The following is a 27,814-nucleotide window of genomic DNA, read 5'->3' as shown; positions in this document are numbered from 1 at the left end:
TTCTGACATGTTATTTGTCGTTCGCGATGGCCAGGGGCATTTCCGAAGCAGTACGAAAACATTTGTTCTCTCCAGTAACTATACTCTCTGGAGACATCAGCGATTCATGAACACAGAGTTACTCCGTTACCCACTTCCAGATTACCTGTAGTGGTAGCCCGATAACTGCAAGAAAACGAGAACTATGAGCTAATAACGATAACTACCGGAGGAAAATACCGATCTCTGATAGATATTTCCACAGTCGCTCGAATTCCTTATGGTAACTACCCGTCCAAGCTAAATGGACATATAAGGCGGTGTCTGAAGGGAACGACCGTACTTGTTAATTAATGTCTGTACTGCAGTTCCTATCAGCAACCGCTCTGATAATAACTTTATTTAATAGTTTGTGCTAAAAGTAACGAAGGCGCACGAAATAGTATCAACAGATGGCGCCTCAGTTATTCTCATGACATATAGAACGCCTTCCAAATGGTCCCTCCGTCGCCAGATCTCCGATGAGTTGACGCGAAAGCGTAGTACGATATTCGGTCAACAGATGACGCGAGGCACTGTTGGCAGTTATTGAAGTAACTGCCAGCATCAGATGAGTGGATATCACAGTAACCGTTATTTCTCAGTAACCGGTTATTTGTATCAGCTACGTTATTTTTTGCCACCCGTAGTAAATACAACTGTACAAGTGCGTTGCAAGTTGATGGAGTATGGAGAAAAAGCCATACATTGTGTCCGGTGAAGCTCCGGAATCTGACAGTGGTGGCGAGGAATTCGCTGTTTCGGTAGTGCTATGTTCGTGAATTGTTTGTATGTGGTAAATGTATTGCAACTGTTGTAGATACATTGTTTTTCAGGATGCTCCATTCCAACAGACTGGAACTTCGAGTGCTAGCAACTTGCAAGGCATAATAGTCGCAGGAGAAGCGCCCGAGTCGGACGAGGAACGCGAGGGTAACATTTTTTGGTAAACTCATTCGCGATGTTATGCAGCTCGTTTAATGTGCAGTACTTTCAATACAATGCATGTATTGCGTCTTGTGTCTTTTGTAAATTTTGTCGTCGGCATTTGTATTTCTGTGTAATATTTACGACTGGAATAGATGTAGTGTATCAGTAGTCCATTAATAAATACTGAAAAAATGTGGTAAAATTATTTTCTAAATAAATTTGTTTTTATAATGAACAATTTAAGTAATAGAGAACAAATTTCAATGGCAAGTGTTTTTGCACAGAAATAATGCCTACCACTTGTGTTAAACGTAGTTACTTTCTATTCTACACTACTTAAAACTACATAGGGAGATAAAAGAAAATTGGGCTTCCCTATGTGTTAATTTAGTAGTACACAAGCCCCAATTCATGTTATGTGCTTTGTGTACTGAAGAGCATGTACCCATTTTATAAGTGGAAAGGCTGGTGTACATTCACATAATTTTCTAACATTGTTTAGTTTGAGCAAGGAAATTATTTAAAGTGCAAAATAATATCACAAGTGTTATAGTCGTCTGGCTACTGTTTTTGTATGGAAAACGACTATAATTCCATATCAAAATTCTTTGAGGATAAATAACATAATGCCTTACAATATAGACACTCATCAGTGGGTGTCAGAATAATTGACTCCAGGCCAGATGTGTTCAAGAATAGCTGAAAAGAGATACATGGTGATGAAATAAATATTGAACCAAATGTTAACATAAAATTTATTCAATGTTAAATTCATATTATCATTTGAAAATAGCTTTCTTCAAAAGCTAACCAGAAAGGGCATTAAACAGTCATGTTAAAAAAAAGGCTTACTAGAGGGATTTAAGTATTAGGTGAAAGGAAAAGGGGGATGAATGTGTTGGCAAGAACAGTTAAGAGATCCTGCAGTAGTTGCACACTACTAAAAGTATTTAGAATTACTAAGAAAGATTTTTGGAAAAACAACAAAAAACATGCACATAAATCAATAATCAGTTATTCCAAAAACAGGCATAAGGTTATGTATAATATATGGAACCCCCACACAGGGTAACGTCACCATTGAACTGAATGGCAGGGCTGTCAGCGAATAGATTTAATAATGTTTTCTTAAATATAGTAGAAAGCACAAGTGAAAATAATTAAATGGAAAAATCAGAGCAGTACATGGGAAAAGTGACTCACAAAACTGTCTTATGAATGTATCACTAACTTCTCCTTCTGAAATTAAGAACACTATACATTCTCTTGAAAATAAACTCTCATCTGGTTTTGATGGTTTTTCGAGTAGAGTACTAAAAAGTTTTTCCCATGTAATAAACATAGTCTTATCTGGGATATGTTGTGCATCACTAACTCAAGGCATTTTGCCAGACTGAAATATGACATTGCTTAATTACACTTTAAGAAAGGTGATGGTATATTAACTACAAACTTGTTTCACTGCTAGATAACTTTCCAAATCTTAGAGGTGGTCATGTGTTCTAGACTAGTATCTCATCTTAGCAACAATAATATCCTCAGCACATCAGTTTGTGTTTCAGAAGAGTTTCCCTACTGAGAATGCCATTTACATGTTCACTCACAGTTTTAAGCAAATTACATAATAAAATAGTCCCGCTTGGTATTTTCTGCAACCTATCTAAGGTGTTTGACTGTATGAATCACAGTAATCTCCTAGATAAATTGAAGTTTTGTTGGACTGATGTTATAGTCAACAAATGGGTGATGTCATATACCTCCAAAAGACTGTAGAAAGTTCTATTCACCCAACATACTCCTTTGATATTTCTATGGGGAGAAATCATGTATGGGGTTCCACAGTAGGTTCACCATTGTTCCTTATATATGGAAGGCTTATTTCAATAGTGGTACAAGTCAATTTTTGTTCATTTTGAGATACAGGTTCTAAAGTTAAATGAGCACAGATTTTTCAGCACTCATTTAACTTTAGGACTTTGTATCTCAGAATGAACAAAAATGGACTTGTACCACTATTGAAATAAGCCCTTCATATGTAAACAGTCTTCTGTCTAACACACAAGCAGACTCTGTTCTTTTTGCAGATGACTCTAGTTTAGTAATGGATCCAAACATACATACAGAAACAAAAGAAATGGTAAGCAACATTCTTAAAAATATCATTGCGAAGACACGACATATTCAGTTCCGTGTATTAGGGGTACTACTCATATGATCAGTGTAACACGTGGTGAGGAATTAATAAACGGGGTGGGGAAGCTCTTAAGTTTCCATGGGTCAATGCAAGCTTCAGATTCCACCCGTCTGCTTTGACCCAGGAAGTAAGGGTGTTGTGGTATGTGACGTCATTATGGAAGAGTTAGTCGAGTGTCTCGGTAGCAGAGGTTTGATGCAGTTCTTGGCCCTAAGCGACCTCGCGGCTGCCATTGTATTTTGTTGGAACATTTTATTTCAGTTGACAAGCATGTTACATTTTTACAGTTTAATTTTTTTTATTGTGACAATTTCTGTTTGACAAGAGCATTTTTGCTCAGATGTTTTTCACCCATGGTGTGATTACATGTAACCCTATATAATATTTATTTTGATGAAGACCGGCTTAGTGCTGTCGAAATCGTGATGAAATTGACAATAATTTTATATAACTGAGGTGGCTATTCATACATCCAGTAAGTAAGTTAACACATTGTTGCTGGATGTCAGCCAATAAAAAATGTTTAAAATTTCATCGAGTTGGTTGTTTTTGTAGATGTCGTCTTGTGTTCGATGCTGTCCTCTGGTGGTGTGTGTGTGTGTGTGTGTGTGTGTGTGTGTGTGTGTGTGTGTGTGTGTGTGTGTGTGTGTGTGCTGAATGTAATGTGTTGTATTGGGTTCATTTGAACCTTGTTGTTGGATGTGTGAAGTTGTTGGCAGTGTTTGTAGTTCAGGACATAAGGTTTGGAATTTTTTCAGTGGTTATCAATTAATTTTTTTTTTTGTGTTTGGCATTTTCATTACATGTTATTAGTTTGCTGTTTGTGGTGCGGTAAAACTGCTGTTTGTGGTGCAGTAAGACATTTAATTTATTGTGTGGCTTCTGTTGTTAGATATGGATATGACGATGAAATATAACAGGGCTATGTTGCGATCGGAGATGGGGGCGGATGTGAGATTGTGAAGGGTACTATTTGTCATGAGAACATGGGATTGACCCCGAGTCCCATTGTGTCTGGTGCATGTGTCAGTGGGCGCCTCTCTCTCTCTCTCTCTCTCTCTCACTCTCACTCTCACTCTCACTCTCATTAAAAGCTTTCGGCCATTAAGTGGGGTTTCAGTTGCCTGAGACTGCAGAGAGTGTGTGTGTGTGTGTGTGTGTGTGTGTGTGTGTGTGTGTGAGAGAGAGAGAGAGAGAGAGAGAGAGAGAGAGAGAGAGATTTTTGGGTTTATTTTTGTCAAGTTGTAATGTTTTGTGCATTTATTTTGTATTGAATGTGTTTTAACTTACATGGGTATGTTTGACTTTAGAATTTTTGAGGTGTTGTGGTTTTGGGTTTTGTAGTTGGAGGTGTTGGCTTTTGGTATCAATAGTTATGGTTGACCTATATAAGCCAAGGGAAATGTCTGATTCCAATTTTCATAGTTTTTGCTGTAGGTGTTGGTGTTTTGCTATAGTCAGCTGTGGTTGACGTATGTAGATCAAGGGAAGTGTCTGATTCCTGCAGATTTTGTAATTTCTTTTTCCCTCGTTTTTCGTTTTGGGATATGGTGTATTTTTTTACTGTTATATTTTGCTTATCCCCACCCTAAAACCCCCCATTTCACGTAGTTGTCCCATTAATTTGATTGTATTTAAGAAGGGACCTGTTATTGTCTTATTTATACATATTTTTGTGTTCATTGATGTGTGTATGTAGGGACATCATAGGCGCTATATTGGAGACTCTAAGAATAGCCATTTCCGCCATGTTAATGGCGTCATGGATGAAAGCAGGTAGGTGGAATCGGACACTTCTGTAATCCTGTTTCCAAAATGGTGAGAAATTAAACTGGGAAAAGAACATATTTTGGAACTCCTAAAACAACGTAGTTCAACCACATTTGGACTTAGAATCATCGCAAACCTTGGGGGGAGAGAAATCAGTAAGTTGGCGTATTTCACATATTTTGATTCATTAATGTCATAGGGAATAATGTTCTGGGATAACTCACCTTTAAGAACAAACGTCTTTGTTGCTCAAAAATGTGCTATAGAAATAATATATAGTGCTAACCCACGTTCATCTTGTAGACATTTGCTTCAGGAGTTGGTCATTCTGACTACTTTTCGCAGTACAGCTATTCCTTCATGAAGTTGTTTGTAAATAACCCTCTACAGTTCACAAGAACAATGATGTACATAATTACCATACCAGAAGGAAAACTGACATTCATCACTTCACATTAAGGTTGTCTTTAGCACATAAAGTGGTTTAGAACACAAAATGTTTGACAGACAGCAAAGTAAATTTAGTCAACAAACTAAAAAAGTTTCTTCATGACAACTCCTGCTAGTTTGTAGAAGAATTTGTTGTGTGTAAAAGTGAGTGGGTAAAAATTACTCATTCACATCTGTATATTTTTGAAAGAAAAACTTACTTGTCTGTGGAAATAGTCTCTTCAAAGAAATCACCTGCCTTTGCTTCAGCGGTTAGGGAAAGCCATGAAAAATCATAGTTGGTTGAATCAGGTACCAAAAATAAGTATAGATATAGATAACAGGAAGAAAATGTCAGGAGTGATGGATTTTTTAGAGCAAATAAAACTACCAAGAATAAAAAAGGTTTACAAAAATAATGTGAACAATATTACTTAGAGTATTACATATTACAAAATACCTAAGTAAAGAAGAAAGAAAACCTTGCTGTGATCACTGCCAGCTTTAAAAACTCTACATTGTGCCAAGAACTTATCTTAACATTTCTTCGATTCTTAAGTCACTTTTTACAATTTTTTTCTTCATGCTTTTTCTGTGTACAGCTACTTTGTCATTTACTACGTACTCAGTTTATTGCCAAATTGCGTTCCTACTCTGTAGACCATAATGTTGAAAGTAGTGCATTATTTCCAGTTCCATATTGTTTGTTTGTGTGCTTTATTAGGTGTGACAGGAGGATGGATTATGTAGTTTTAGAACCATGTGTGAAATCTTATTCTTAGGTCTAGCTGTAAAAGTAATTCTTTTCTTGTAATCTTCCGCCATTGGTGTTTGTTGTTTATCTTCTTGCCATTGTGATAACATTCGAATGTCATTTCAGAGAAGTCTAATCTCCAAGTAGCCACTACAGTGTTGTGTTCCATCTGTAGTGGAATAATTGACAGTACTATAACATTAATCTTCCCGCCTTCCTTTAAACATCTGTGAAATGCGCTTGTGCAAATTCCATTTTCTCACATATGACTTCTAAAGCATTGAAGCTGGAATTCTTCCACTCAAATGGAAGCCCCTTGTGAAAGCAATCTTGTTGTGTAAAACATGCTTCCTTTTGGATTGTAGGATACTCTCCACAGTCACAAAATTCGAATATAAAAGACAGCTTTCGCAAAGTCTTGCAGATTGGTGAGTTGTTCTTCCACTTATCTTATCATGAAGATTGAAACTTCATTTCTTCACCACAGGTTTCCATTACCTGTACTTCACAAAGTTCATAGTGAAACACCACATGTCCTTGTTGTTGCAGCCTGTGGTGCCAGTAAGATTTTGTTTCTGCTGGCATTGTATTTAAGGTAAGAAGAAATTTGCATACCTTGTGTACATCACTCTTTATTTGGCTGTGTGTGTCTTGAAACTGTTATTGTATCTCTCAAACAAAAATAGTGGTACTATCTGATGAAAATCACTGATCTCTTTGCAGACACACACTTCCATGCAGCACACACGAGTAAATGCTGGATAGTGGGTAGCAACAAATTTGTAAAGCCATACCAGCAGAAGCATAAATGAAGTGCAGCATTGTCACATAAACTGTGTTGACGATAGGTATTCATTTATTAGCTGTTGCTTCTTAACATGCTACCTGTTCAGCACCTGTGGTGGAAATGTCACTGTGGCAGCAGTGAGAGCTTACTAATGGACCAAGCCAAACTGGGCCAAAAGCATCTCATTGGCACTTAAAAGTGGAGGGAAAATGAGGGATGGGAGGATCTGACCTATTCCGTCAGTTGCCACTTTCGCTGCTTCCTGGTATAGTACAAAACATCCTCCCCTCCTTACAATACGAATGAACTGAATAAGACTGTGCTGTTGGTAACAAGTATGGGGGCTCTAATCTACACTGAGTCATCCTGATCCAGATTTTCCATGTTCTATGTAAATTACTGAATGCAATATCCAGAATGGTTCCTACTATAAAGTCATGTCCAATTACATGTCCTAGCCTTCCCAAACTAGACCTCTTCTTATATAATGCCTCTATATATATGAATTTTTTTTTCATCTGCGATATGATGTGCCCAATATCTCTGTTAAAGTGCCACAGTTCAGTACTACTGCTGCTGTTGCATCACCAGTTCAAGAAACACTTTCACTGTTGATGTGGGTGTGATAAGACATCCTGTGAAACATTACTAAATGCTTCTCTAAGAGCTACCTAGAACAGATAGTTCGGAACCCACTCATGATGGAAATACTTTGGATCTAATGGCGACAAATAGTCCTGAGCTCTTTGAGGACGTCTGCATCAAACCTGGTAATAGTGACCATGATGCGGTTGTGGCTACAGTGAGGGATGTCAGACTTTCAGTACAGGGCAAGAGCATGTAGAGGAACTATGGCTCAAGTTTAAAAGAATGATTTACTGTACATTGGGTAGATATGTACCCAGTCGAGCCTCCATGGTATACAGTCACTGTAAACAAATCTAAAGAAATAAAAACTACTGCATAATAGGTGTAGGACAATACATGAGAGATGGTAATGAAACTAGTTTCGCTCTCAAGAGAGCAATGCTTGAAGCCTTCAGTGACTACTGTAGCAGAATATTGTCAAATGATCTTTCACAACAGCCAAAGAAATCCTGGTAATATTTAAAGGCTGTTAGTGGCACCAGGTTTAGTGTCCAGTCCATAGTGAATGAGACAGGAACTGGAACTAAGGGTAGCAGAGCAAAAGCTGAAACGCCCAACTTTGTTTTCAAATGTTCCTTCACAAGGGAAAACCTGGGAAAATTGTCCCAATTTAAGCCTCATACCACTACAAAGATAAGTGAAAATAGTGTTAGTCAGTGGTGTTCAAAACAGCTGAAACTGTTAAAGTTGAACAAAGCCTCAAGGTCCAATGGAATCCCTTCAGGTTCTGTACTGAATTTGTGGCTGACTTGGAAGAGGGGCTAACTGTAATCTGTCATACATTCCGTAAACAAAAAACCATGCCCAGTTCTTGAAAGAAAGCACAGTTCTACAAGAAAGGTAGAACTGATATACAAAACTACCAAGCAATGTCCTTGACAACAATTTGTTGTAGAGCCTTACAACATACTCAGAGTTGAAACATAATGAGGTATCTTGAACAGAATGACCTCCATGCCGACCAGTGTGAATTCTGAAAACATCAATCATTTGAAACTCGGCTCATATTTTTCTCGCATAACATATTGAAAGGTTTGAATCAAGGCAGTCAGGTGATTGCAGTATTTCTTGATTTTGCTAAAGCATTTCACTCAGTGCCACACTTATGCGTATTGTCAAAAGTTTTTTCATATGGGGGGGGTGGTTGTTGTTGTTGTTGTTGTTTTTGTTGTTGTTGTTGTTGTTGTTGTTGTTGTTTTTGTTGTTGTTGTCTTCAGTCCTGAGACTGGTTTGATGCAGCTCTCCATGCTACTCTATCCTCTGCAAGCTTCTTCATCTCCCAGTATTACTGCAGCCTACATCCTTCTCAATCTGCTTAGTGTATTCATCTCTTGGTCTCCCTCTGATTTTTACCCTTCATGCTGCCCTCCAATGCTAAATGGGGTGTCAAGTTATATTTGTGACTGGATTGAGGACTTATTGGTAGGAAGCCTGCAGTATGTTATCCTGGATGGGGAGTCAGTAGAAGTTACTTTGAGTGTGTGCTTAGGAAGTGTGTTGTAACTGTTACTGTTCATGTTGTATATTAATGATCTTGCAGACAATATTAATAGTAACCTCAGACTTTTTGTGTATGATACAGTTATCTACAACAAATTACTGTCTGAAACAAGCTACATAAATATTCAGTCAGATCTTGATAAGATGTCAAAGTGGTGTGAAGATTGGCAAATCATTGAAATATCCAGAAATATAAAACTGTGCACTTCACAAAAAAAAATCTAATGTATTATGGCTTTAATATCTGTGACTCACTGTTGGAATTGACCAATTCATGTAAATACCTGGGTGTAACACTTTGTAGGGGTATTATATGGAATGATCACATAGACTCAGTCGTGGGTAAAGCAGATGGTACACTTGTGCTTATTGGTAGAAGTACACACTGTCTACAAAGAAAATTGATTAAAAATCACTCGTGACTCAATCTGGAATATTGCTGAAGATTTGTGGGACCCATACCAAATAGGACCAACAGAGAATATTGAACCTATGCCTGTCTGTAGCTCGTGGTATCGCAGTCGCATTCTCGCTTCCCGAGCACGGGGTCCTGGGTTCGATTTCTGGCGGGGTCAGGGATTTTCACTTGCCTCGAGATGATTTGGTGTTTGTGTTGTCCTCATAATTTCATTATCATTCATGAAAGTGGCAAGATTGGACTGAGCAAAGGTTGGGAATTTGTACGGGCGCTGATAACCGCGCAGTTGAGTGCCCCACAAACCAATCATCATGAACCTATACAGAGTAGGGCAGCAAGAATGGTCAGAGGTTCATTTGACCCAAGGATAGTGTCACAGAGATGCTGAAGAAACTGAACTGCCTGACTTGAAGAGAGACGTAAACTATCCTAAGAAAGGTCTGCTAATGAAGTTTCAAGAACCAGCTTGAAATGATGACTCAGGAATATACCACAATCTCCTACATATCACTCATATAGGGATCGTGAGGACGAGACTAGAATAATTACAGCATCCACAAAGGCATTCAATCAAACATTCTTCCTGCACTCCATACTGAATGGAACAGGAAGAAACCATAATAAATGGTACAATGTGACATACCCTCTGCCATGCACTTCAGTGGTTTGCAGAGTATAGATGTAGATGTAGTGGCAGCCGTAGAACTCAATTTCCATATTCACAAATCCCACCAATTTACCCATGTTGTCTAGAATCCAAATATTCTTCCATTTTAGCCAGTCACTAATGTCATGTTTCCTAGAGAAACTTTTGTTGCAAACTGTTGACTGTTATAATGTATCATTGATAACATAAAATTTTCCAGTAGGGAATCCTCAAGCCAATGCTGAAATTTTTTGAGATCACGTTCTTTGACTTCAATAAGCATGAACATTGCACTGTTTCACTCCCCAAAAAAAGGTATCAATATTTGTTACTTGTACTTGCTTATTTTTGACTGTTCTGAACCATTTTTTCCTTATGTTTTCCACTCTTTGTCGTCAGAAGTGTTACATGAATTTTTAGCCTGCTCATGATTCTGATAGTATTTAATCTCATTTGGTATCTTCTTGAATACACTGAAGAGCCAAAGAAACTGCTGCACCTGCCTAATATCGTGTAGGGCCCCAGCGAGCGTGCAGAAGTGCCGCAAAATGATGTGGCATGGACTCGACTAATGTCTGAAGTAGTGTTGGAGGGAACTGACACCATGAATCCTGCAGGGCTGTCCATAAATCTGTAAGAGAACGAAGGGGTGGAGATCTCGTCTGAACAGCACGTTGCAAGGCATCCCAGATATGCTCAGTATTGTTTGTGTGTGGGGGGGGGTTTGGTGGCCAGCGGAAGTGTTTCAACTCGGAAGAATGTTCCTGGAGCCACTCTGTTGCAATTCTAGATGTGTGGGGTGTTGCATTATCCTACAGGATTTGCCCAAGTCTGTCGGAATGCAAAATGAACATGAATGGATGCAGGTGATAAAAACAGGATGTCACCTGTCATAGTGATATCTAGATGTATCAGGAGTCCCATATCACTCCAACTGCATACACCCGACACCATTACAGAGCCTCCACCAACTTGAACTGTCCTCTGCTGACATGCAGGGTCCTTGGATTCACGAGGTTGTTTCCATACATTTGCATGTCCATCTGCTCAGTACAATTTGAAACGACTCATCAAGGGTACGTGAGTGGGCCTTCAGCTCCAAAAGCCCATACCGATGATGGTTTGCACACTGGCGCTTTTTGATGGCACAGTATTGAAATCTACAGCAATTTGTGGTAGAGTTGCACTTCCGTCATGTTGAATGATTTTCTTCATTCGTTGTTGGTTCTATTCTTGCACAATCTTCTTCTGATGATGTTGGAGGTATGATGTTTTACCGGATTCCTGATATTCATGGTATGATGAATTCTTCTCGGGTTATCAGCCAAGTGGTGGCGTTGTCTTGTCGCAACGTTTCAATGAGTTTTGTACCCATCATCTTCTGACACTTCGCCAGAAGTGATGACCCGAGAAGAATTTATCAGTGGAATATGCCGAGAAAGACTGCATTCGCATATTCGTGGTATGCTCATGAAATGGTTGTACAGGAAAATCCCCTCTTCATCGCTATCTTGGAGATGCTGTGTCCCATTGCTCGTGCGCCGGCTATAACACCATGTTCTGAGTCACTTAAATCTTGATAACCTGCCATTGTAGCAGCAGTATCCAATCTAACAACTGTGCCAGAGACTTGTAGTCTTATATAGGCTCTGCTGATTGCAGTACCATATTCTGCCAGTTGAAATATCTCTGTATTTGAATACGCATGCCTATACCAGTTTCATTGGAGCTTCATTGTATTATTGCAAGGCAGTTTTATGTCATGCACCATGACTGTCAAGAAGATACACAAGTTATTCCATGGTTGCAGAGTAAAATGGGAATGATAAGATGGTTTGACTTCTTGCACAATAAAGTAATAGACTGAGTCACAAAGCCTGCTACTCAGTGTAAATGTAGAGTCGAAGATAATGTTTTGAATGTCACAGCACACGAATAGAAAATACAGGGCTATTACAAATGATTGAAGCGATTTCATAAATTCACTGTAGCTCCATTCATTGACATATGGTCACGACACACTACAGATACGTAGAAAAACTCATGAAGTTTTGTTCGGCTGAAGCCGCACTTCAGGTTTCTGCTGTCAGAGCGCTCGAGAGCACAGTGAGACAAAATGGCGACAGGAGCCGAGAAAGCGTATGTCGTGCTTGAAATGCACTCACATCAGTCAGTCATAACAGTGCAACGACACTTCAGGACGAAGTTCAACAAAGATCCACCAACTGCTAACTCCATTCGGCGGTGGTATGCACAGTTTAAAGCTTCTGGATGCCTCTGTAAGGGGAAATCAACGGGTCGGCCTGCAGTGAGCGAAGAAACGGTTGAACGCGTGCGGGCAAGTTTAACACGTAGCCTGCGGAAAATTGGCTCATGCCAGAACTGGAGACGGACAGCGCCGACTTCATCTTTCAACAGGATGGTGCTCCACCGCACTTCCATCATGATGTTCGGCATTTCTTAAACAGGAGATTGGAAAACCGATGAATCGGTCGTGGTGGAGGTCATGATCAGCAATTCATGTCATGGCCTCCATGCTTCCCGACTTAACCCCATGCGATTTCTTTCTGTGGGGTTATGTGAAAGATTCAGTGTTTAAACCTCCTCTATCAAGAAACGTGCCAGAACTGTGAGCTCACATCAACGATGCTTTCGAACTCATTGATGGGGACATGCTGCGCCGAGTGTGGGAGGAACTTGATTATCAGCTTGATGTCTGCTGAATCACTAAAGGGGCACATATCGAACATTTGTGAATGCCTAAAAAAACTTTTTGAGTTTTTGTATGTGTGTGCAAAGCATTGTGAAAATATCTCAAATAATAAAGTTATTGTAGAGCTGTGAAATCGCTTCAATCATTTGTAATAACCCTGTATCATTTTAAACAGTCAGTGTGCTGTACTTTGGAAATGAAACATTTCTAATACTCACATCTCTTGAGGTGGTTAGAATGTCTCAAGAGTTTGGCTATCAAGAAAGATATTATGATCGGCGTCTCTCGTGCTTGTGGGTTGTTCATTCATTCATTCATTCATTCCTTCCTTCCTTCCTTCCTTCCTTCCTTCCTTTCCTCCAGGTGAGATAATGTCTTGAAAGGATTAAGCACAGAAATCTTAAAAGATTAAAGTCATTGCACAGGAAAGTAGTAAAAGTGCTGCATGGATAGCAGAGGCTTTTACTGGTGACAAAACATCTGTTACAAAGTCTGTACAAGTTTGAGTTGGTATTTATACTACAGTGGTCGGGTCAAGAGGAGTGTTCGATACTAGTTGTCAGCTTTGCGGTATCCATTACGAGCTGTGATTATGGAATATAATCTTACATGATAGCTGGTTTTCATTACTGGCAGTGGACTTAGTGAAAGGTGAATCCAATTGTCGTGTTTGGGAAAATGCCTCACTTACTTTCTTCCATCTTTTCTACACGTAACTCCACTACTTCGTTTTCAAGTATCTGTGATTATGGAAGTTATTAAACAAATTTAAATACATAAAAATTGTCAAAACAATGGAGATCAACAAAACACCAGTCGCAATTAGTAAACAATGGAATGTCATGTGATGGCAGGAAATAAGCAGCACTGTGTCATGTCTGAGGCCATTTCCATGTCAACTTGGAGAAACTTCTGTGTTATGGACTGGTATTACTTTTTGATTGCACTTTTTTTTAGTTCTGTAATAATTATTTTTATTAAAATTTAGCAGAAACAAATATTTTATACTTAACCAAAAAATGAAACTGTTCCTAAAACTTGCTGCCTGGGGCAAGTGCCCCATTCCCCCTCCCCACTCCCTAGATCCGGCCCTGATCCCAGTGATCAGTGGTCACTCAGTGGTCTTCCCCCAAACTTAGATAGGTGTTGAGTTATCGGCAAATTTGGCATACATATTACTGATCTTACACTTGATAAAATGCAGCACTGATAAGTGGAGTAGGAAGTTGCTTTACAGTGGAGGTAGTCATGAAGGTGCGGTGCTTAAGGGAGAAGCAGCAGCAGCAGCCGCCTGTGTTCTTGTGCATTTTGCTTATTATGGAAACCATTTGTTTACCATCAGCTATATCCTGGAATCATTTGTTGCCAATCAGTATCTTACAGTTGACAACCCTGTTAAGTACAAAGCAGTAAAACTGTTGGCCTGGTCACTTTGCGTGCCATGCCTACAAATTCCCCAGCTGAAAAGCCAATACAGTGAGCATGAGTCTGAGGAAGACTTGAGCGGATGACAGCAATTCTCCCAACATGGGAATCTCAGAAATGCACACCAGAATTATTTTAATTGATGCATAGAAAATTCACTTGTGACTGTTAATACAATCAAGTCATTTAGAGAATTTGTCTCATTTATGCACTCTACATTGCATTCAGTTATATGTAATGTCGTCTTTAGTAATGCTGAATTTGTGATAGAGAACCTTCCCAAAGCTGTGTATGTGCTGTTGGTTACTCATATTATTAGTAATGAATTTCATAAATTGTTTACCGCATACCATTGATAACTTGGCATTGCAGTGGGCAGCTGAACCTGTCTTACCTAGCTTTTATTGAGAAAGCTTTCAAAATTACACTGAGCATATACGAGGTACGAGCTTTGGAGGACATTTCCCAATCCTTGCCTGATTCTTCCTCTCGTGAATAATAGCAATGATTTCTTGCCATCCTCAATTTAGTGTGTTCTGGTGGAATATTGTTGAGTGTGTAAATTAAAGGTTTTGTTCCAGTTCTTCTCAGAGGTATATCTGCTATTTTTACAGCCTTCTAGCTAAAAGTCATGATTTTCAGGTATTTATATCTCGTTTTTAATTTACCTGTACTTGTAGTTGGGGAGGGAGGATACTTCAAAGTTTCAAGTAATCAATGTTTTTGGAGTATACATAACCCACAGAATATGCAGAGCAAGCCTTTTGAGTGCTCCGCTTAACAAAACAGATAAATAGAAATTTAAAGTGTCTGTTTTAATTTTTGTTGTGATATTATGGATGTAAAAGATATTTGTACTTACACATGTCATATTGATAGCAGCACCACCTTGAGTTCAGGCTGGTAAGCTCTCATTTAATGTTGGACAGTATCAGACTATTCTCACTTGTCTGCCTCCCACACTGTTTATCTAATCACTTGTTGAGTGACTATTTAATAATCTGAAAATAATTTGCTCATTCCTAATTAATCCAAGAAACTGCCTTCAGTGAATTAAAAAAGTTGGAATAAACTACTACTTTGTACACTTATTTGGATCGTATCTATTTCTGGTTTCTTGGCATATGAATCAGTGTTGCTCCTGTCATTTTGTTGATAAATCTAAGTTACTCAATAACTGTATGTGTATTATTGCCCACACTTGTGAGATTAGGAAGGAGAATTTATTTTGTTCCAGTTTTTTACTTATTTTAAAATTTGCGTACAAAATTATTCAGTTGTTAACACAGTGAAATTGTGTAGGCATTCGTCATTTAGCTTGTGGAACAGACTGAACTTGCAAAATTCTGTTTCCTTAAATTCCCTGCAAGCTATGCAGAGAATACTTTTAGTTAAGTTATTGCAGAGAACAAATGTTTTTAGAAATAGAGGTAGATGACATTTATATCTTTAATTCTTAACAACATTCAGCAACTGGCACTAGTCTTTCCTATACTTGAACCTATTCCCACTGCCCGTGCCCTTACCATCTCTCTCTCTCTCTCTCTCTCTCTCTCTCTCTCTCTCTCTCTCTCTCTCTCAACCCCCCCCCCCCCCCCCCCCCCCCCGTTATTTTTAGTACATTGTGTTAAAAAAAAGTCTCAACACTAGTGTACATTTCTCATATTTCAGAACCTGGTAGTGTGAGCAGCATCAGTAGTGCTGCAAGTGTTTCTTCAGAAACTTCGCTGACAACAAATGTGAAAAAAGGCTATAAGGGAAAGAAATCGGAAAGCAAATACAGCTCATTGCTGCATAAAAAATTGCGTGAGTTTATCATAGAATAAATAATGCATGAAGTAATACTATGCACATAAGTGTGTGTGTGTGTGTGTGTGTGTGTGTGTGTGTGTGTGTGTGTGTGTGTGTGTAAAATTATTGCTTTTGTGTTGCTTTGGTAAGTCTGCTTTGTGTAAAGGAGTGAATTCATTGAACCTATCTTGACACACATTTACATTGAGGGGAATATTGTCATTATAAACTTGTTATTCAAAGTACAAACAGTGGAAAATCCAGGATGGATTCCGTGGGAATAATCCTCGTAGATTATTAGTAAAACGGCAGAAACATAACCAGACGCTATTATGCTGTATTATCTGTAACTAGTGTTGGCCGGAAAAAGACTGAGGTTGGCATGAAAAAGTGATCTGTCACCAAGATAATGCATCATCACACACATCAGTGACGATAATGGCATAAGTGCATAAGTTGGGTTTTGCATTGGTTCCTCATCCACCCTATTCACCAGATTTAAACTCAACTGACTACTTCGTGTTCCCTTACTAGAATCTTTGGAATGCAGGGAAGCAGTTTTCTTTGAATGTAATGAGATTATGAAAAGGAAAGTTGCTACTCACCATATAGTGGAGATGCTGAGTTGCAGATAGGCACCCCAAAAAGGCTGTCACAAATAAAGCTTTCGGCCATTAAGTGGGGATTCAGTTGCCTGAGACTGCTGTGTGTGTGTGTGTGTGTGTGTGTGTGTGTGTGTGCGTGCGTGTGTGCGTGTGCACGTGCACGTGTGTCATCTATTGTTAATGAAGGCCTTGTATTACCGTATTGAACTGCGAGCCTAGAAAAGACAGAGAGGCTTCGTCCCTGCCGTAGCCCTCAGTGGTTCACAACCCCACAACAGGCCACAGCAGTCCACTCACTCTACCGCCGCCCCACACCAAACCTAAGGTTATTGTGCAGTTCGGCCCACAGTGGACGCCCCCCTGGGAATGTCTCACACCAGACGAGTGTAACCCCAATGTTTGCGGGTTAGAGTAATTACGGTGTATGTGGAGAAAGTGTTTGCGCAGCAATCGCCGACATAGTGTAACTGAGGCGGAATAAGGGGAACCAGCCCACATTCGCCGAGGCAGATGGAAAACCACCTTAAAAACCATCCACAGACTGGCCGGCACACTGGACCTCAACACTAATCCGCCGGGCAGATTCATGCCAGGGCCTGGCACACCTTCCTGCCCAGAAAGCAGTGCGGTAGACGGCACGCCTAACCGGGCGGGTGACGAAGGCCTTTATGGCCAAAAGCTTTATTCGTGACAGTCTTTTTGTGACTCAGCATCTCCGCTGTATGGTGAGTAGCAACTTTCATTCTCATAATATTGTTACACTTCATCCTGGATTTTCCATTGGTTGATTTTTCATTGAATGAGGAAGTGAGTTGCAGTCAAAGAGTATTTTAGCTGCTTACAGGCATTGACATACAACGGGGACAGATGAAAATGTGTGCCCCGACTGGGACTCGAACCCGGGATCTCTTGCTTACAGGGCAGACACACTATCTATCTGAGCCACCGAGGACACACAGGATAATGCGACTGCAGGGATTTATCTCTGGCACGCCTCCTGCGAAACCCACATTCTCAACGTATTGTCCCGCACTACGTTCGTAGTGCCCCCGCCCATTATACTCATTACTCGCGGCACGTTGCCGATTCCCGTAAGAGTTCGGGCACTGTTTGTGCATTTGCACAGAAGAAGAAGATGGTCAAGTGGCCGGTGAGCCTTAACTATGTATATATTAAGATGGTATCTGTTCTTTCGGACATGTCCGAAAGAACAGATACCATTTTAGTATATATAAAGAGTATTTTGCAGAGTTTGACAGAAAGTATTTTTCCAATTGGATGCAAAAGCTGAAGGGTCACTTGTGCAAATGTGTGTAACCATCAAAGGAGACTGTTAAGCAATAATGTGAGTTGTTTATGAAAAAAGAAGTTTTGTTCTTTTTTACTGGACTAATCAAACCACCCTCTAATCTTTCATCTGCAAGAGAATTATAAATAAATAGTATAGTTAATCTTCGAAACACAGGTGTTGCTTATCTCTATAGTTGATATCTCTACATGTCTTTTCCTCACTTAATGAACTAATGTCACTTCTAACTTCATAGGTAATACCTTCCTTTATACGGAGCACTGCTTACCTTGAAGTAGTTTTATTTTTCTTGTCTTCAACTAAAAAATCGTTTGAATGATGAGGAGCTATAATTGTCTTGTCATTCATATCACTATCCATTGTTGTTTCAGTTGACTCCTTGCCTTTTTTGCTGACACTGATGGTGGTTCTCACTTCTATTTCTTTTTGAGGTATTTTTGTTGTTCCTGTTGTGTCTGGTGATTGTGTTGCAGTTATCATTTTAGTTTTGGAGTTACATTAGTATGTGTGTGTGTGTGGGGGGGGGGGGGGGGGGGGGTTCCACCTCCCCTGGTTTTTATGTAATCCAAATATTCTTCTCCCAAGCTGTTCAGGTGTAGTCTGTGTTGGGTGTGGAATATTGCATCCTGTATTACTCACAGCAGCATTTCAAATTTTTAAAATGCGTGCAGATTTTAGCAAACTGATTATTAGCTCTTTGTCTTTCTGTATAAATACATGACTGTGTCTCAAGGTCATGGTAGGTATTTTTACCTCTGCAGATGCATCATCTTTTTGATGCCACTGTCTGGTTCCCCCAGCTTTCTTGTACCACACAAACATTTATTAGTTTTTTCTTTTAGTTTATTTGCAAGTCCATGATCATTACTGTCTGAAAGCATAAACAGTTTGCTATTATTGGAGTTCACAGTTTTTAAGTCATTTTGATTTATGCGATTGCAGTCTTTCTCAGCGTATTCCACTGATGAATTCTTCTCAGGTTATCAGCCGAGTTGTGGTGTCGTCTTGTCGCAACGTTTCAGTGAGTTTCGTACCCATAATCTTCTGGCAAAGATTGTTTGATTTGTTTCAATAAACACTTAAACATAACTTTGGGTCAGCAAATTTGCATTTTTCCATTCGTGCTTAATTTCTTATTTATGTGTGTCAGTATATTGTCTTCTACCTTGGTCAGATTGTCCTTTTCCTTTTCACATCGTTCATGAGAACTGCATACTGGATTTCCACAATCGGTGATGTCCACTTTTCTATAAGTGTCTCGCTATCATACACAAATTTTAGCATGTTCAGTTTACTTTTTTCATGCTGTAATCTGCTAATACCTATTTTTAATGTACCATTTATAAACCTTAAACTTCTTGTGCATCCATTCAGTTTGCTAGTTTCATCCTTAGTTTTCACACATTTTCTGTTTCACAGCAATATTCACGTTCTTTTGGAAAGGCACCTGCTTAACTTTTGCCGTAGCTGTCATCTCGATAGCAGTTTAAAAATACATGCTAAATATTCTGGGTTTGGTAGCAGCTCGAGACATGCATTGTTATTGGCAGTTGGTGCCAGTTGAGTCTATCAGTAGATCGGGTTTCACTAGGCACGGCCTGCACCTCAGTAGGTATCAGAAGGGGAGGCTGGCAAAGCTTGTAGGTGATAGTGGTGGTGGGGTCACTCATGGAAAAATTCATGTAGTAGTTGGTGTTCAGAGCTGTACCTTTTTTAGATTGAAGTCAACAGGTAGTTGCTTAAAGGAAGTCCCACTAGCTAAGGGCTAACCTTCAAAGGACGTCGTGTTTCCAAGTAGAGAAGGAATTGGCATAATTCATCAAAATATAAGAGATATTAGAGATAAAGTTAGCGAACTGCTTACAAGTGTTGACTCTGAAATTATAGGTATATTGGAGCACCACTGAATAATTTGACAATTCAGGGGCTTCCTTTACCAGAATACAGATAAGCTGGCTGTTTTTCTAAGAAAAAAAACCAACAAAAAAACACAGTATTCCGTTTGAGCCCATAGACATATAATGGCACTGCACTGAACAGATATCTGGATGATGTGCAGGTGCAGTTGAATTTTGTGAAACTAAACTTCTAATTGTTGTTGTTTATAGGTCCCCTAACTCTGACTTCAGAGCATTTCTGCTCAAGCTAGAGAGGTTTCTTGATTCACTTTATAGGAAGTACCAGAAATTAGTTATATGTGGTGACTTCAATATAAATTTTGTATATGATGGTGGAAGAAAAGAGGATGTTGGTAGATCTCCTAAATTCATATTATATGATGCAGATTGTTTTCTTTTTTTTTTTCCCCCAACTAGGGTGCAGGGGAACAGTAGCACAGCCATAGACAATATTTTTATTCATTCTCCATTACTAGATGGGCATTCTGTTAGTAAAAGGGTGAATGGCTTTTCAGACCATGATGCGCAAATTTTAATACGAAAAGGCTTCTGTCCTCGAACAAATGTCAAATATAATTACAAAATACATAGGAAAGTTTATCCAACAGCAATAGAGAGTTTTTTAAACCTTGTCAAACAACAAGAGTGCCAGGATGTTTATAGTGCCAATAACATATATGATAAATATAATGCTTTTCTTAACACAACATTCCTCATGCTCTTAGAGAGTCATTTTCCATTAGAACGTTCTAAACAGGGTACTAGCAGTAAAAGGCAGCCCGGGCGGCCTACTGGTGGGATAAGGATATCATGCAGAACAAAGTGGGAATTATATCAAAATGTTAGAAGTAGTCACAATCAAGCTACAGTAGCCCATTACAAACAGTACTGTGAGGTGCTTAAAAATATTATTACGAAGGCAAAGAGTATGTGGTGTGCAAATAGAATAGCTAAATCACAGGATAAAATTAAAACCATATGGTCAGTTGTGAAGAAAGTTTATGGTCAGCAGCACAAGGTCGATGATCTAAAGTCAGTTCATAGTAAAAATAGTTCTGTTACTATTAAATCAGATGTATGTACAGTATTTAACAATCATTTTCTGAGAATTGCTGGCGAATTAAATAAAAATTTAGTTTCTACAGGGACTTGTATAATTCTCTTGGTAAATGCCTTTCCCAAGATTGGTGTCTGAAATACTCCTCTGTGAATCAGACAAGGGAGAGATTGAGTCAATAATTAAATCACTGGAGAGTAAGGACACTCCTGGATATGATGGAGTGCCTAGCAGAATATTAAAGTACTGTGCTGCACATGTTAGCCTTGTATTTAGCCATATTCATAATTTTTCCTTTAGGAATGGTCAGTTTCCTGAACAATTAGTCAGTAGTAAAGCTGCTTTATAAAAAGGGAGAGAGGGATAATGTAGATAATTTTAGACCTATTTCTATGCCATCAGTGTTTGCTAAAGTTATTGAAAAGGCTGTGTATGTAAGGATAATTGATTATTTTATATCACATGATTTGCTATCAAATGTACAGTTTGTAGGGAAGCAGCCTACTCACGCCATATAGAATTCATATGCTTTCCATTGTGTGCCAACCTAGTCCATGGTAACTAGCTATGCCATCACAAATGTTGTGCAATATCTTAAAAGTAAAGTAAATGATCTGAAAAGTTAATAGCATGTCAGGAGTGATGCTAAAATAATAATGTGATAAGTTTCAGTTTAGTAACTTTAACAGTTTTTGAAATTTGGACATTTTACATAAAAATCATCGGCGCAACAGGATGGAACTAGAAACTTCAAAATTTATATTTGGATTCCTTTTTCATTGTAATTTATTGGAAACAGCATGCTGGATCTCTCAAAGTAATATTTTGGTTGAAATTCATGATTTTCTGTTTTTGTGTCGTAAGAGTATGGAAGCAAAATACATTAAGTAAGTGATTAGATAAAGCTAGGATGAAACTTTCACATTATTAAAGCTAGGATGTTTAGATTTAGGTGGAATGGAGATACGCTGTATTAAGTTTCCAAAAGGTAGCTATAAAACTATAGCTGTAGCATCTCTCCAAAGGGCAAGTTCAGAGCTCAGCTATTACTTGCAGTGCAACAGGTACAAATCGTCATAGCAAAAAAACCATTGGGCTATCAGCAATAAGATTGTAATTGATACACACACTTTCATATTTGCATGGGTTTTGGCAATTTTCAAAGTGCTTCTATGAGATATATGTAATTCTGGACAGTAGTGGCAAGGCCAGTAATGTTGTTGTACATGTGACTGCAATTCATGTCATCGACATGTTGTTGGTATATATTGTCAGCAGCATATAGCCCATGTAAACTTATTTAAACAAGCAGTCGATTTTGAAGAATTATTAAAATCAGAATCAAATTATACAAATTATTGTGTACTTTTCCATACATCAACATTTCTAAGCACTTTTTGAAACATTGCACGACATTCTTCTTACATCAGATTAGTCAAAACTGAAACTTTCACAAAAGTCACAGGGGGTTAATCCAGAATCATTCCATTGTTGTCTGAGATGACTGTTGTTGTTTTGAGAATTATTCTTAAGATTTCTTTTACCAGACCTTATGGACTTGTCACCAAACAGTAAAGCTTGATTAAAATTTCACTTGGGTATTAACAGTTCATTTGAGGATTGAGACTATTAGTGATAATTTCTTTTTTTTATTATTAATTTTCATACTCCATTTTGTTTTTACCAAATAAGATTACAGTCCTTAATACACTGGACTCCCATTTCAGAGTAATGGTGCTTCAAGTCCCCATAAAGCCAGCATAGTTTTTTCTGCAGTTCCCTTATGTTGCTCACGGGAAATGCCAGGATGATTCCTTAGGAAGAGACATGACTGACTTTCTTCATATCCTTGTCCATATACATTGGTTGGAACTGAAATAGTGGCAACACTGCTGTGGAGACACTATGCAATAGCATCTGCTATTGTCGCTGATAGCACACATTGCTGACATACCTACCTTACCTCCGAGCAAATGGACTCGCCCATTCCACGTCACCGGCATGCGCACAATCGAGGGAAACAGTCACTTGTGATCAAGCGGTATGACGTAATGGTGTCACTATGTTTTCGTAACAGGAACAACGGAGTTGGATCAAGATTGAATGTGCCAGAGGTTGTACAGCACCACAATGTCATCTAGGTCTTAAAGAGGCATGCCGGGAATCGGCATTGCCGTACAGAACAGTGGCATGTTGGGTAAAAGCCTTCAATGGAGGTCAGCAAACTGTGGCAGACATGCATTGGGCCGGTCGTCCTATCGTCTCTGAAGTAGTAGTGCATGCTGTTGCCGCATAGTGAACAGTGATAGATGCCATACGATTCGTGAGCTTGTCCACAAAACTAGATTAACGCATATGACTGTGATTTGCATCCTGAAGGAACACCTGGACATGTGAAAAATTGCATGACTATGGGTTCTGCATGACTTAACAGAAATGCGGAATTGGATGCGTTGAAACGCTGCTCGGAAGAACTTGGAGCACTATGATCACTAAGGAGAGGCTTTCTTACGCCGTATCGTAACACTGGATGAGATATGGGCCACATCGTACGAGCCAAAACTGAAATGCCAATCCAACAAATGGTGTCATTATGGGTTGCCGCGAAAGTCAAAAGTGCATCAGAGCCCCAGAATGGTGGAAGTTATGGTGATTCTCGTGTACAACTGTGATAGTGTTATCCTAACGCATTACGTTCCTCCATGACAGACTGTTAATGCACAGTATTACTGTGTGTTTTTGGAGCATCACTTGCGACCAGCTTTGCAAAAGAAGCAGCAACACTTTCTGCACAACCCACCCATCATTTTGCACGACAATTCGCGGGCGCATACAGTGCAAGCTGTGGCTGCTCTGTTCAGTCGATGGGACTGGGAAATACTGTACCATCTACCATACTCCCCACCACACTCCCCGCACTTAAGTCCTCATGACTTTGATTTGATTCCGAAGATGGAGGAACCACTTCATGGCATTTGCTTCAGAACTGTTCCAGAGATTCGACAGACAGTAGTCCGCTCCATTCGCACCATCAACAGAACAGACTCTGCTAATGGTATATTACGCCTTCCACATCACTGGCAACAGGTTCTAAACGATGCTGGTGACTACTTTGAAGGACATGTAACTTTTGTATCGGTTGTGAATAAATAGTTACCACTATTTAAGTTCCAACCCTCGTATTATATTCATATAGAGTAGTGAGAGAATTATTGCCTGAGGGCTTAATTACTTTACTTACAGTGAAAGAAGATTGTCGGTTTTTACATTTGACCCAATGTAGATGCAAATGTTAATGATATAGGCTACATGAAACTCTTTGATACATGAAAGTAATATAATTTTATGAATGTGGTAAACTCTGAAATCAGAGTAACTGTTACAAACTGTAACAGAATTTAGTGTTAATTACAGTAATTTAATGTTCATTGTTGCAACAAATGTTGTCGGTCAGGACGCGGAGATCCCCAAAGCGGGTGGTGGGCATTGAAGTCCCCAATCAGCAAACAGGGAGGCGGAAGCTGACCAAAAAGATGAAGGAGATCAGCTCTTGCCATTGGTGTGGATGATGGAATGTATACAGTGCAAAGAGAGAAGGTTTATCCAGAAAGGGAAAGACGGACTGAGACAGCTTGGAAGGAACTGTTTAAGGGGATTGGGTAATAATGGACAATATCATGGAGATAAATCATGAGTCCTCCATGTGCTGACTCCATCGGACTGACTGAAAATGGGGGAAAACAAAGCGATTGTGGGGACACAGCTTTGTTTCCTGAAGACAGAAGATGACCGGCGAGTAGGATCGTAAGAAGATCGACAATTCATCCCGATCGGCTCGAATGCCACAGATATTCCAATGGATAATGGACATAGGGTGGACAGAAAAGGGAAGAATGTGACCAGGGTTGCCCTCAACTCAACGACTGCTCAGACCTTGCGAGCGACAGCATGGAACGGCATTGAGACGAAGGCAGAAGATCCTCATCCGTAGGATGTCTGGGAGCAGCTCCTGCCACCAGCGATCGGCCGGTTGACCAGCCACCAGCAGTGCGCCTCGGCGACACAGAAGATGGCCAAGGGCGGTTACCACCGGGTGGTGCTGTAGAGGAGACACGCCGTGGCGGAGGAGGAGAGGAACTGGGTTTCTTATTAGCCTCCTTGGAAACTGGACATTGAGATGAAGGAGGAACCGATGGTTGTGAAGTTGGGGTACGTAAAAAATCTTATCGAGTAGGCTCTTTTTTGGAACTCTGGCTGTCTGATTTTGGGGCTCAAGATTTAGAAAAACCCGATGAAGGGTGAGCCATAGAGTGAGCAGGGTAGAGTGGGGACGTTGAACGGGCGATCTTTGCGCTGATCGATCTGACGACCGTGGCACTAAAGGTGAGATCACAAGTCTGCGTGGCTGCCTCCTTTGTTGGCTGAGGAGAGGCAAGGACAGTGCTGTATTTACCTGTGTGAGGCACAGTGGGCTTTCGACTGGCGAATAACTTTTGAGCAGCAAAGGTTGACACCTTTTCCTTCACTCTAATTTCCTGAATGAGCCGTTCGTCTTTAAAAATGGGGCAATCTCGAGAGGAAGCAGCATGGTCACCCATACAGTTGATGCAACGAGGGGATGGAGGTGGACAAGCACCCTCATGGGCATCCCTGCCACACGTAATGCATTTGGCCGGATTGCAACAGGACTGGCCGGTATGATTGAACCGCTGACACCGATAGCAATGCATAGGGTTTGGGATGTAAGGGCGAACGGAAATTATCTCATAGCCTGCTTTTATGTTTGATAGAAGTTGAACTCTGTCAAATGTCAAGAAGACAGTACAGGTTGGAACGATGTTCTTGTCAACGATGTTCTTGTCATCATTCGATGAACAGCCGTTAACGCCCTGGTCAGACAGGTAGTTTAGAATTTCCTCATCGGACAATCCATCAAGGGAGCGTGTATAAACGACCCCACGTGATGAATTTAAAGTGCGGTCCGCTTCCACCCGGACAGGGAAGGTGTGTAGTAGTGAAGCACGTAACATTTTTTGTGCCTGGAGGGCACTGACTGTTTCTAACAAGGTGCCATTTCGTAAATGGGAACAAGACTTAACAGGACCTGCAATTGCATTGACACCTTTCTGAATAATGAAAGGGTTGACTGTGGAGAAGTCTTGGGCTTCGTCCGACCGAAAAACAACGAGGAACTGTGGCAACGATGGAAATCTGTCCGTGGCTGAGACTCATTGAACTTACACTTGGGAGCAGACACAACAGATAATGAGGAAACCATTGTGGAAGTATCCCCCGTGATTATCGGCGTCTCCGATGGCACACTTCTTCCTTGTGGGGGCCCTCTCTGAGGGCACTCCCACCTTAGGTGATTGTTCACACCTCAGGTCACACCTCCCGAGAAACGGACGGAGGGACCAATCGGCACTTTTGGAAGGTATCAGCTTGGGTAATCACCCCTCCCTGGGCCTGGCCGTTACCAGGGGGTACATACGTGTCCTACTTAGTGGTGTACATGTTCCGCTTTTAACCCGCCCATGCTTGCCCGGTGGCCAGGCGGGCAGGCCTCCGCGCGTTGTCAACAGAACGGGCAGGCTGCTTCACTCCCAGCCAAGCCAAGCAGAACCCAGCCCGGGCAGGCTGCGGGAAACTTGCTTGCCTGCCCATATTACTGCTGAGCCACGCTACGCAGCCGTTTAGTCTGTGCGCGTCATTGTCGTATTATGAACGTTAATTAAAAGTTTTTATTTTACCTGAGCACCAAAAGACAAACCCCAATATATATATTAATTTCAGGTAAAAAATATTGGGTTTTATTTGTATATTCTTCCTTTACGCTTATATTTCGGGCTTATTATCTATATAAATAAAAATTAATTGCAAAATGTGTTGATAAGCGTAAAACTCGAAAACGGCTGGACCAATTCGGCTAAATTTTTTGTTCGTAATTCTCAGGACAAGGTTTTCATGAAATAAAATTTTTCGAAAATCGACCGAAAGATTGGAAAATTTGACAAAAACTGAAAGTGCGTTTTCATTGTCTCTGTGTGTTTGTATTGCATACAATCTCGATGAAATTTTGCACACTATACCTTGAAACCAAGAGGAAGGTGACAGTCTACATAAAATTTCGTATGGTGCATGGCAGAGGTTCCTTTACATAACGGAATTCGACAAATTGTACGTATTTATTCCGATCTTGATGAAATTTGGCACACTTGATATTCAAAGCAGGATGGAGGGCGCTGTCTGCTTAAAATTCTGAATGGTGCATGGCGGAGGGTATTTTACTTACACACTTCTACATTAACCTACAATTTTATTCCGATCATGAAGAAATTTTGCACACTTGACCATCAAGAGGAACATCACTGTCTACATAATATTTCGGACAGTACATTGAATAGAATACCTCACAAAAGATTTTGACATCGTTTGCGGGTTACCATGAAAGTTCACTATGTATGGATGTTTCCACGGAGGTGGTTTTTGAATATTTCCATGTGCATGTATATACACTCCTGGAAATTGAAATAAGAACACCGTGAATTCATTGTCCCAGGAAGGGGAAACTTTATTGACACATTCCTGGGGTCAGATACATCACATGATCACACTGACAGAACCACAGGCACATAGACACAGGCAACAGAGCATGCACAATGTCGGCACTACTACAGTGTATATCCACCTTTCGCAGCAATGCAGGCTGCTATTCTCCCATGGAGACGATCGTAGAGATGCTGGATGTAGTCCTGTGGAACGGCTTGCCATGCCATTTCCACCTGGCGCCTCAGTTGGATCAGCGTTCGTGCTGGACGTGCAGACCGCGTGAGACGACGCTTCATCCAGTTCCAAACATGCTCAATGGGGGACAGATCCGGAGCTCTTGCTGGCCAGGGTAGTTGACTTACACCTTCTAGAG

The 27,814-nt window shown here is 40.1% G+C and overlaps 1 protein-coding gene across 4 annotated transcripts in view; it reads left to right on the top strand.

Moving 5' to 3' along the window:
- Positions 1-542: 542 nt before the first annotated feature.
- LOC126185124 (biogenesis of lysosome-related organelles complex 1 subunit 3) overlaps positions 543-27,814 on the top strand; it is a 50,107-nt gene continuing 22,835 nt past the window's right edge. Inside the window, exons 1-3 of one of the 4 annotated variants that reach the window (XM_049927946.1) lie at positions 543-782; positions 873-951; positions 15,904-16,038. In XM_049927946.1, the coding sequence (XP_049783903.1) occupies positions 708-782; positions 873-951; positions 15,904-16,038 (289 nt within the window). In that variant the 5' untranslated portion in view covers positions 543-707. Of the gene's footprint in view, positions 783-854; positions 952-15,903; positions 16,039-27,814 lie in introns of all 4 variants that reach the window. The other 3 variants (XM_049927945.1, XM_049927944.1, XM_049927943.1) reach the window with 3 other exon arrangements.

Source organism: Schistocerca cancellata, chromosome 4, assembly GCF_023864275.1.
Source record: "Schistocerca cancellata isolate TAMUIC-IGC-003103 chromosome 4, iqSchCanc2.1, whole genome shotgun sequence".
NCBI classification, from domain to species: Eukaryota; Metazoa; Arthropoda; class Insecta; order Orthoptera; family Acrididae; genus Schistocerca; species Schistocerca cancellata.
This window is presented reverse-complemented; position numbering and strand designations above follow the sequence as displayed.